Below are 12721 nucleotides of genomic sequence, written 5' to 3' on the forward strand. Positions count from 1 at the left end.
AGGGCGTTGCCTGGAAGCGTCCAGAGAGCAGAGCGGAAGACCAGGGCACGAGGAGAGGAGTAGAGCCGAGAAGAGAGAGAACGACGTCGTGTGTCGCTCTTTTGTTGTCTGGGGCGTGGTTCCCCAGAGGGCAGTCCTTTGTTCCCGAGGGAGCGTTTCCGGTTTCCCGAGGGACTGCCTTTCTAAACTTTAATGTCTAAAAAGAAAAGAAAATCTATTTGCGCATATTATATATATATATATATATAATAATAATCAAATATTTTCCAGAATCAAACCTCAATGGTCAAACGGTTGTACCATTCTAAGTTAGGCATTTGGTAACAGGAAAACAATTGTCACATTATTGGTCAGGAGAAGTGAGTGACATTTATACATTAATGGAATTTCCGACGATGGTATGTAATACTTATTTCGTCCACTTGGGGGAGCTCAGGTTACATGAGGAAAGCTTAGATTAACCCAAAACAATCTTTCCATAGGAACTGGGGAATTCAACCTTGAATTCAAGCTGGATAATTAATTGTATAGTATGACATTTCTTTATCATCATTTCTAAAGGAATTGTGTGAGAAAGTATTATGAAAAAGTATTGGTTACACATAAAATGAGAGTGTCCTTAATCTTGCTGAAAATAAAAACACTGCAAAAGTAACTTATTTAGATTCTTTTCAGCACTAATCAACAACAGATAGCAACAACATTGTAACATAACTACTCAAGAGGCAAACATAATCAAGTAACTAAAAGATTTAATTAAACAGTTAAGGCTTTGGGGTCTTTGGAGACTGCAGTCTTTGTTTATTTAAAGTTCGGCTGTCCTGGATTATGTCACACAGGCGTAAAAGGGGGTATCCCTTTGATGGGGTAATGAAACACAGACTCAGCAATTGACCCTATCATGACCTGGGAAAACCTGTCATAGTACTCTGTCACACTGTCAAATCCAGTTCCAGACTGTTAGGGAGGGTATAGGAACAAACATTGAGGGTAAATTGCGTCACAAATCAGTTTCCAATATAACTTAGTAACTTAGTAATTATACTGTTAAGTAAGTAGTCAGTTGAGTATTAATTTGCATATAAGTTGCTTTAGTCGTTATCCAACATAATTTGCATGTTACAATGTGTAACACAATCAGTACATTTCTCTATTAGACAACATATATTTGCATGCAGTATGTATTATTACATGACACTGGTTGAAGAATAAAGACCATTTGGGTTTGAAGTGCTGCATTAATTTCTTATTTTTCAGTCTAGCTTTACTTATTCCAGGGGAGTCAATGAAAAACTCAAATGTCTTCCACCTCTACTTATCTGACTGCAAAGAGGATGACAGAGAACAGTGGACACAGTTTAACATACACTCACCTAAAGGATTATTAGGAACACCATACTAATACTGTGTTTGACCCCTTTCGCCTTCAGAACTGCCTTAATTCTACGTGGCATTGATTCAACAAGGTGCTGAAAGCATTCTTTAGAAATGTTGGCCCATATTGATAGGATAACATCTTGCAGTTGATGGAGATTTGTGGGATGCACATCCAGGGCACGAAGCTCCCGTTCCACCACATCCCAAAGATGCTCTATTGGGTTGAGATCTGGTGACTGTGGGGGCCATTTTAGTACAGTGAACTCATTGTCATGTTCAAGAAACTAATTTGAAATGATTCGAGCTTTGTGACATGGTGCATTATCCTGCTGGAAGTATCAGAGGATGGGTACATGGTGGCCATAAAGGGATAGACATGGTCAGAAACAATGCTCAGGTAGGCTGTGGCATTTAAACGATGCCCAATTGGCACTAAGGGGCCTAAAGTGTGCCAAGAAAACATCCCCCACACCATTACACCACCACCACCAGCCTGCACAGTGGTAACAAGGCATGATGGATCCATGTTCTCATTCTGTTTACGCCAAATTCTGACTCTACCATCTGAATGTCTCAACAGAAATCGAGACTCATCAGACCACGCAACATTTTTCCAGTCTTCAACTGTCCAATTTTGGTGAGCTCTTGCAAATTGTGGCCTCTTTTTCCTATTTGTAGTGGAGATGAGTGGTACCCGGTGGGGTCTTCTGCTGTTGTAGCCCATCCGCCTCAAGGTTGTGCGTGTTGTGGCTTCACAAATGCTTTGCTGCATACCTCGGTTGTAACGAGTGGTTATTTCAGTCAAAGTTGCTCTTCTATCAGCTTGAATCAGTCGGCCCATTCTCCTCTGACCTCTAGCATCAACAAGGCATTTTTGCCCACAGGACTGCCGCATACTGGATGTTTTTCCCTTTTCACACCATTCTTTGTAAACCCTAGAAATGGTTGTGCGTGAAAATCCCAGTAACTGAGCAGATTGTGAAATACTCAGACCGGGCCGTCTGGCACCAACAACCATGCCACGCTCAGAATTGCTTAAATCACCTTTCTTTCCCATTCTGACATTCAGTTTGGAGTTCAGGAGATTGTCTTGACCAGGACCACACCCCTAAATGCACTGAAGCAACTGCCATGTTGATTAGATAATTGCAATAATGAGAAATTGAACAGGTGTTCCTAATAATCCTTTAAGTGAGTGTAATGGACTATAGGACAGGACTGCTGCTTTTAATTGTCTACTGGGCAGACGAAAATCTTGTGGTGAATATATAAAGGTATAGATATCTTAAATGTCTTATAACAGCAGAGCCAGTGGATACACATCCCTTGTTTTCCACTCACGTAATTTTCTTTTTACCAAAATGAAACCAGATATTTCTTTATATAGATTTCAGTATCTGAGCAGCTCACTAGAGGCTTTAAGTTTCTCTTTAAGTTCTGTGGTTTCAAATATCTGCAAATACTGAAACCACTGAATGTCTCTAATGTACAACTTCAAACCTCCAACCAGCCGCAGACAACTAATATAACTCTTGTACTTGCACTTTCACTTGCATATCACCTGTTTTTGTGTGCATTGCCCAGAGTATTGTGTGTGTTGCCTATATGGGGAAACATTTTCCTGTTTGGAAAATAATGCGTGACAAAGCTGACTTAAACACTAGCTCTGTCTCTTCACACATACACAAATAGGATGCCCATTTGTAATTTGGCCAAGATGAAGAAAATCTCTAAACATATACACATCGAGTTAAAGATTGTCATTGTACAGTTTTATTTTCTTAGTCTTTCCTTCCAGAAATTAGTTGTCAGTACTCTGTTGTTGTACAGATACTCTATGTATGGAAATGTATCTGTGTCACATGTTCCCTTTTCAAACCTGTAGAGGGAGGTCTATGCAAACATATCCTCTCTTATAAACACACCATCAGCAACTTGTGACAGAACACTGGGACAGTTTTATATATTTCACTCAGATCAGAGAGCTGAACTACAGTGTTTATCACAGAATGGACAATACAATTATCTGGAGTTTTTTATTTGTAGTTACTATTCATGGTGAGAAATCATTTCTGCTTTACTTCTTTTGTAAATGTCCAAACTGTGATTTACAAGTTTGTTGGATAATGATCAGAATTTTTTGCTTACAGGGGTTTGGAGTGAGATCAAACTGGACCAGTCTCCCTCTGAGGTGAAAAGACCTGGAGAGACAGTGAAGATGTCATGTGTCATATCTGGTTATAGCATGACAAGCAACGATATTCACTGGGTACGACAGAGGCCAGGGAAAGCTCTGGAGTGGATTGGGTGGATGAGCACAGGTTCAAACTCTGCTAGCTATGCCAGCTCCTTTCAAAGCTGTTTCATCATGACTGAAAATGTGCCCAGCAGCACTCAGTACCTCGAGGTCAAGAGCCTGACAGCAGAAGATTCTGCTGTTTACTTCTGTGCTCGATAAAGCACAGTGACTGAAGACAGTGGAGCAGCTGCACAAAAACCTCCACAGACAACAAACAGCAATGTGATCTTAATGAATTCTGGGTTTTCTCAGCACCTTACAGAGGTACCCTGAACATATTCCCATTAGATTTCTAAATATTTTAACCTCGTCAGTCCATTTTGATTGTCTTTATGATGTCACTCAAAGTAAATAGATCTGTCAGATGTCAAAGCATCATTTAATACTAAATTATCCATGTCACAAATGGCAAGCACAAATCATAAATTATATATTAAAAACATTGCTGGATGGTGGAATATGATGACATGACAATAAAGCAGTTTTCAAAAATGCTACTGGATATTGCTTATCAGAAATACTGTAGTTCATTAAGCTCATCGGCAGCCCAATATGTTTACAGGGAGTTATGAGGCAAAAATAATAATAATTATCATTATTATTATACACATAATTTGAACTAATTTAAATAATAAAATGTGTCAGATTTCTGAACTGAGATTAATATTTTAATGTTTTTATTAAAATTAATTTGGGGACTCACTTTTTGAAGTTAATAATCATAGACATTTTATGCAAATGAAATTAAAGCACATCAAACTAAGTTTGAGAAATGACTCCTGAACATTAATTCATCAAATTATAAACTGAAAGCCAAGTCCAAGTTCTCTCCTCCCTGTGAGGAGGAGTCAATGCAAAACTCAGATGTCTTCCACCTCTACTTATCTGACTGCAGAGAGGATGACAGAGAACAGTGGACACACAGTTTAACATGATGGACTATAGGACAGGACTGCTGCTTTTAACTGTCTGCTGGGCAGGTGAAGATCTTCACAGGTCTTAATGCAATACATCGTTTATTTGTATCACCAGCTTATTATACTTGATATTTTTCATCCTCTTAACAGGTGTTGATGGCCAGACCCTGACAGAATCTGAACCAGTGGTTAAAAAGCCTGGAGAATCTCACAGATTGACCTGTACAGCCTCTGGATTCACATTTAGCGACCATGCTATGAGCTGGATCAGACAGGCTTCTGGAAAAGGTCTGGAGTGGATTGCATTGGTCAGCCAACCTAGTGGTAGTAAACAATACTACTCTCAATCAGTTCAAGGCCGGTTTACCATCTCCAGAGACAACAGCAGACAGCAGGTGTATCTGCAGATGAACAGCCTGAAGACTGAAGATTCTGCTGTTTATTATTGTGCTCGAGACTCACAGTGACTGGAGTTGGTTGAGCAGCTGTGCAAAAACCTACAGATCTCATCAGAGCCCCTCACATGTTTAGTGTCCTCTATGGAGATCATTTTGTTTCAGTATTATTTGTGTGAACAGATGAGTGATCCGTGTGTAAATGTGTAATCTGAAAATATAAAACACTTCCCACAAACACAAAATGAAGATTTGTAAACTCACAAAAATATTTTGCAAATATAAAACCAATGATCAATGAGGGCCCCACGACCCTGAACCCCGGATAAGTGGTTGACGATGGATGGATGGATGATCAATGAGGGGTACCAATGATCTTCTGAGCAGTTTTAATCACCCGCTGCAGAGCCCTCCGGTCCTGGGCCGTGCACATTCACATGTTAGCGATGCTTTCTATTGCTCCTCTGTAGGAGTAGGTAGGTTGGCCGACTCTCAGTGGCTGGACAGGACTAATGCCTACTGATCATAGGCCCATATATTATATAATAACTATAATGGTAAGTAAGACAAATAATACTTAGATGTAAACATTTGAAAAATCAGGCAAAGTCAATTTATAGTTTGATTGCTCTAATAATGTAACTGCACAATATGCCACTGGTGGCCATGTTGCAAAGCAGTATTACCCTTTTTGTTTTAAAAGCAGCCAGAAATACATTTCATTAACCTTACACTACTTCTTTCACAACAGGCTCCTCCCTTGGTTTATTGCCACAGTACTTCTTGTATTATTGTTATTATCGTAACTGTGTTTAAAGATGCTTTAGGATTACAGTTTTTTCTGATTGCTTAAGCACATTTTTTGTAACTATTGCCTATTTTTGCAAAACTCTACACACAAATAAGAAAACCTTTCACCCAATTATCAAAACATTGTAGTTCTCTTGCAAAAGCGAACACAGCTAGATTAACTCTTCACACCTTCGTAAAAATGGTGTTTTCGTATCAAACAGTAAACACAAGCCATCATCTACTGAGCACACAATGTGCCAACTACACACTGATGGTATGAATACAAAACACATCTGGCTTTTGCTTTCTCTGTGTACAGATGTCAATTTGAGGTCATACTTTTGTCATAGTGGAGGATCCAAACTTCAAGTATTGGTGTTTATTCACACTCATCAAAACCAAGACAAAGTCAGAACACAAAATAGTAATTTCACAAAAAAACAAACAAAAAAAACCCAATCAGCCTACATCATGTCGTCTTTCTGGGTCCGGCCACAAAATTTCGTCCACATCGCGTGCGATATCCTCCAGTCCAAGACACCGGGGGAAAATATCTCCTTGAATGCCATATCCAGGCCTGACATGATGCCTGGTCAATATCTCCACATGCCTCCTCCATTGCCTGTAAAAGGGCTACCTGTTGATGAGGATGACGGTCGTACACTTTCCAACGCCAGGCAGAGAAGAACTCCTCGATGGGATTTAAGAATGGAGAGTATGGAGGGAGGTTGAGTGCCATGAAGAATGGGTGGTCTGTAAACCAGTTGCGGACCAAAGCAGCCCTATGGAAACTAACATTGTCCCATATGATGACATATCGGGTCTGCTCTGGTCTCTGAACAGTGAGCATGTCATGTAAGGTGTCCAGGAATGCAATAATGTGTGCAGTGTTGTATGGGCCTATGGTTGCATGATGGTGAACAACACCATTTTGGCTTATAGCTGCACACATGGTTATGTTACCACCACGTTGTCCTGGGACATTGATGATGGCACGGTGTCCAATAATGTTCCTGCCACATCTCCTGGTTTTACTGAGGTTAAAACCGGCCTCATCTACAAAAAGTAGCTCATGTCCCATGGCATCTGCTTCTAGCTCCATCACTCTCTGGACAAGACAAAACAAATGCAACACATCAGGCCCATGCACAGCACTACAGTATGCACTTCCAAATTCAGAACCAATGACACTATAGCTTACCTGCACATAGTCATATCGCAGTTGCTTTACACGTTCTGTGTTTCTCTCGAAAGGAACTCTGTAAATTTGCTTCATTCTTATTCTGTGGCGCGCAAGTACACAACTTAGTGCAGAAATGCTTACACTGTGTATATTTTGAAAGATGGTGTCATTATCAATTATGCGCTGCTGTATTTCGCGCAGTCTTTTTGCATTATTGACAATCACCATGTTCACTATATGGGTCTCTTGCTCTGGAGTGAACATTCTTCCTCTGCCCCCAACATGTGGACGTCTAGCAATTCTGTAAAGTAACAATTTCAGTATTTTTGCATGTATGGTACTGTTGTGTTTCTCATTAGAGTTTGGCAGTGCTACAAAGTACTTACCGATTCTCATTTCGAAATGTCCTAATGATGCTTGCCACAGTGTAGCGGCTCAAATTGGGCTGAACCCGTTGGCCAGCTTCCCTCAGGGTCATCCCATGGTTGATGACATGGTCCACTATTGTAGCTCTGATGTCATCAGTTATTCTATTTCTTACTCTTCTTACCCTTCCTCTTTCCCCTCCTCGTCCTCTTCTTGCTCCTCCTTGTCCTCTTCCTCTAACTTCCTCTAACCCTCTCGCTTCTTCAACTCCACGTCCTCTTCCTCCAACTTCTTCACCTCCACGTCCTCTCCCTCGGCCTCCTCGGCCTCCTCTGATTCTCAATCTTCTCACACTTACTGCTCCTTCCATTGTACTCCACACAGACAGATTACTTGTGGCTTATTTATAGTGCTTAGGCTGATTGCAAAGTGAACTAATTATCTAAAACAGTTTTCACATGTGAAAGTGTGCCAGACAGTTGGCAAAATAGTGTTAATGATAGCCATACATGTGTATAATTTTGCTAGGAGTGTGTTGGAAATTTGGTAATTGAGTGTAAGCAGTGAGTTGTGTTTAAAGTTCTGCAAAAAGAGTGTTGTGCAGTGAATTGTGCCTACAGTTTTGCAAAGTGTGTGTTACAAAATTGCAAACTGAGTGCAAAGCAGTGTTTGTGCTTTTAGTTTTGCAAACTCAGTGAGTGGTTTTGCTCTACGTATTAATAGTTTTAGAAATTGTGCAACAAGAATCACGATTAGCGCTTAAGCATTCAGAAAAAACTGTAAACAAGTGTGCCTGTCAGCTGTAGTAGTGCCTTTCCACTCTTCACAACCACTCAAGGTTTTTTTACACTACATCACATTCACTAATTTGCACACATTGGTGGAGCAGCCACCAGAGGCAATTGGGCCGAAGGACCCTTCGACATGAAGCCTGGAGGAGCTGGAGATTGTTGCCCACCCACTCTATCTACTGAGCCACAGCTGCCTGTGTGTCACATTAGAGTAACATGGAGGAGCAAGAGCTATACGTTCCTCCAAATTCCTCCAAATTACATATTTGGAGACACAAACTCACCTGAAGCGGTGACATGGTGTGAGCTTAGTGACGTCTGCACCCCGTCGGATTTCGTTCTAGCTAGCCTGACTGGTGAGCAAATTATTGCAGCTTCCTAAAACTGTTAATGGCGAAATATGTGAGGTGGAAGTGTAACTGGAGACAGAAAAAAGGAAAGAGGGACTTGATTAAGGCAAGGTGCAGGCCCGGTTTTATTTTGCCTTTTGTCAGATACATTTTCCTAGGTTTTTAAGTTAAAAAGATACTGCAATATGAGATGCTTACATAGTTGCAGTAGGCTACTAGTATTAAACAAATATGTAAAGTTATTTATGATTTAGTTAATTTATGATTAATAAAATCAAACTCCCTGTACAATATTAAATATTCTTTTGCATCTTGTTACATAAAATCGTGCCATATCGCAAAATTGTATTGGCTCATTGGTGATGCATTGACATGCATATTGCATCGGCCTCAGTGATAGAGATGCACGTCCCTTATTTGTACACATAGTTGACCAATGAAGCTGATTCTGATGCTAAACAAGATTCCTCTTTTCAAACTCAGAAGAAAAACTGAATTCAAATCACATTTCATAATTCAAAAATATTTGGCTGGAATCCAAATGTGTGATAATTGTAATTGTCCATGTTCAATGTATAGAAATGATGACCACGTTCAAATCAGCTCTCTCCTCCCTGTGAGGAGGAGTCAATGCAAAACTCAGATGTCTTCCACCTCTACTTATCTGACTGCAGAGAGGATGACAGAGAACAGTGGACACACAGTTTAACATGATGGACTATAGGACAGGACTGCTGCTTTTAACTGTCTGCTGGGCAGGTGAAGATTTTCACTGATCTTGAGTAAAATCTGTCTTCATAAATGTGCCAGTTTACAGCAAGTGACTATGTTCTTGTTTGTCTTGACAGGTGTTGATGGTCAGACTCTGACAGAATCTGAACCAGTGGTTAAAAGGCCTGGAGAATCCCACAGATTGACCTGTACAGCCTCTGGATTCACATTCAGTAGCTATGGGATGAGCTGGGTCAGACAGGCACCTGGAAAAGGACTGGAGTGGATTGCTTATATCTATCATGATGGTAGCAGCAAATACTATTCTCAGTCAGTTCAAGGCCGATTTACCATCTCCAGAGACAACAGCAGACAGCAGCTGTATCTGCAGATGAACAGTCTGAAGACTGAAGATTCTGCTGTTTATTATTGTGCTCGAGACTCACAATGACTGGAGTTGATTGAGCAGCTGTACAAAAACCTACAGGACTCATCTTTACCACAAATTGAGCATAGCATCACCATCTCAGTACATCATAGCAGCACATTTCGAAGCCATACTGCTAAAAACTTACTGCAGAGCAAATATCAGTTTCTTTGTCGAAACGTGTTCTTGAATTATGTCATATGATTACAGTTTTACACACGTTTTCAAAACTGTCTCCTTTTTTCAAAACTCCACACACAATTCCCAAAACTGCTCACACAAAATGCAAAATGCCTTATATGTTCTTCAAAATGAAACACTGCATTCAAAATGCCATAAACACATCCCAAAATTAAGCATTTGCATCAGATGACAAACACTTTTTTCATAATAGTAAGTTTTTTCATATACCACTTACACTTTCTTTCACTAAATCTAAATCTCTTTTGTCTTTCATAGGCAAAAGAAATTTGCTGAGAGGTGCTGAAAAGTACTGTAAACACCAATACAATGTTGAAACATCAAATATTTATTTGGCAAAACATTTCTGTTGTAACAGTAGCACAGTGCAATATGGACACATTCAGAATTATTAAATTTTGAATAAACTACAGTACGGTGCGAGCCACATTCTCCAATTAGCTTACTTCTCATCCTTTTCTCGATTTCCAGAAGGAAAGTTCCGAAGTAAGTTCCGAAGGAAGGAATGTGTTTAAACAGAGTTGAACTGGAACTGCATACTAAATAGGCATACTTTGCTCATTTCATAACAGAGCTTTATTAAAACGGTTCCTCGGAGAAGACCTTACCTGAACGACAAAAAGCATGTGTGTAGTTCAATGGTTTTGCTAATTGTCTAACTTTAGATTTGGAAGTCTACAAGTCTTTTTACATTTATTTATTTATTTGCAAGAGTTTATAGAGGAGTCAAAATTACAATAGGCTATGCAAAGAGTCCTGCAAAGACTGTGGACTGAGATACGTGGCGGTTCAAACAGTTTACTTAACTGTTTAAGTCGTCTACTGTTTTGTTTACTCGTCTTAATTGTGATATAAAAGAACACTTTCATGTACATTATTCGATCAATAAACCAGCAGACCTTTCCATGTGCAGGACACCTGTTAGTTTAGTTAGTTCTAAAGAAATTCATCCAGCGCAGCAAACTTATGTATTCATTTAGATGATTTTGCTTTCATTTCATCATGTGCATCATGCAATATACATTTTAAGAACGTTTATATCAATAATCCTCCACTAGCACTCATCAAATTAAATAAAAAAATGCATTTAGGTTTAAATAAATCAATGTACAGCAGAAAAGATTGAAAAGCATTGTTTGAAGTGGTTGACACATTTTTAATTGCAGGACTTTGAGTGAGTTATGAAATTACTGTCATTAATAAACTATTCTAATATCCATTTCTGATTTAAGGAGGTTCACACTGTGGAGAAGGCACAGGCGAATCAATAAATGTAGTTAAGTCTCGTTTCAGTGTGCAGTAGCTTGTTTTTGAAATTTCATTGTAAAATCCTGGGACCTACCAGCACCTTACTGTTGTTGATGTTCACGGGGAATTTGTTGTTATATGCATTTCTGGTATGTTTTGTTTTGGTAATGCATATTTAATATGGAATCAGTGCAATGCCACAATGATTAAAAAGGACACTGAAAAATGCGCCTGTTGTTAATTACACAAGAGTAAGAAGATAAAGTTGAAACACAGCAGCTCGTCTTAAGACACAGAGGTGTTTTTATACTGTAAGTAATGAAATAGTAAGTTTCAACATGTTCTCTGTAGTTTTGATACTGCTGCTGGCAGCTGGATCCTGTGAGGAGCTTTCAGGTGATTCACACCAATAAACAAATTAGAAACACTGAATAGTCAGATGAATGATGGTGATCATTTTCAGTAGATCAGTTTCCTTAGGTGTAAACAGTATTAATCTCATCCAGCCAGATGTAAAATGTGCAGCCAGGACAGGCCTTGACCATCACCTGTCAGGTCTCTGGTTATTTTTTGACTGATCGCAGCTATGCAACAGGTTGGATCAGACAGTGTGAAGGAAAACCAATGAACTGGATTTTACATCAACAAGGTGTAGGCGGCTTTTTTCAAAATAATGTTTTGAAGAACAAGTTCTTTTACCACACACACACTCCAACCAGATGTGTGACATTACAATTTTTCTCCATTGCTTACAGTAAACACCATAAGCAGGCTTTTGGCCAAAACTTTCAAAACCATAACTCCATTTTTCAAAAAGCACACTAAACTCTACACACAAATTCCTTCAATTCTCATTGCCTACCCCGTGTGGTCATTGAGAAAGCACTGACATTCAATATTGTTCACTCAATCAGCATAGGTTGAGCTCAATTAGCACACAACTACCCATGTGGAAACACAAACAGTCAAAATTGATAACACACCAATCAGAAGCTTCAATAGATAGATGAAAGGACCAGAGTCAGTTCATTCAGTTTTTGAGCAATGGATCCAGAGAGATGTGAAGGAAGAGATGTAGGACACCAGAGAGGAGGAGGAGGACGAGGAAGAGGAGGACGAGCAGTATGGAGAGTTGGTGAAGAAGGAGGTGGAGGAGGTAAAGGGGGGAGGAGTAGGTGGAGAAGAAGGTGGAGAACAAGAATCTCTGGCCTGTCCCAGACCAAAATCAGGACTCTGGGGAAGAATAATTTGTTGTTTAGTGTGTTGTGTTGTACTGTACAGCACACAAAGGAATGAAAAATGTGTGCAAATGTTTACATTTGTTATTTCTTTTGTTGTGTTTATCATGTTAAAAGGTTTTTGAGGGGGAGAACCACAAGCATCATTACTTAGAACCAGATGTTGTACTATTGTTTTGAATTTATCTCACCAGTGTGAATGTATCCATGTGCATCCTCCACTACAGGCATTATAAGAAGGATATGAGACATTTTTATTTCTTGTGGATGCCTAGAGGAGACGGGGAAAGCATATTTCCAGTTTCAATGCAATAGTAGAAAATAACATCGGACATAACAATAGCTCTGTCTCTCAAAAGGTATGAATAAATTAACAAATAAGGTAAATGTCCCTTTTGTAAATTTGCCAAGATGAAAAAGCTCTAA

General features: G+C 39.5%; 1 gene segment (V, D, J or C); it reads left to right on the forward strand.

Annotated features, from left to right (window-relative positions):
• Positions 1 to 3339: 3339 nt before the first annotated feature.
• On the forward strand, positions 3340 to 3945 carry LOC119887670. The segment is given in 2 exon segments: positions 3340 to 3435; positions 3528 to 3945. Coding segments are annotated over 2 exon segments (357 nt in total).
• The last annotated feature ends 8776 nt before the right edge of the window (positions 3946 to 12721 follow it).

The sequence above is a fragment of the Micropterus salmoides genome, unplaced genomic scaffold (assembly GCF_014851395.1).
Source record: "Micropterus salmoides isolate LMB-PRFRI ecotype aquatic unplaced genomic scaffold, ASM1485139v1 Ms_hic_scaffold_10, whole genome shotgun sequence".
Lineage (NCBI taxonomy): Eukaryota > Metazoa > Chordata > Actinopteri > Centrarchiformes > Centrarchidae > Micropterus > Micropterus salmoides.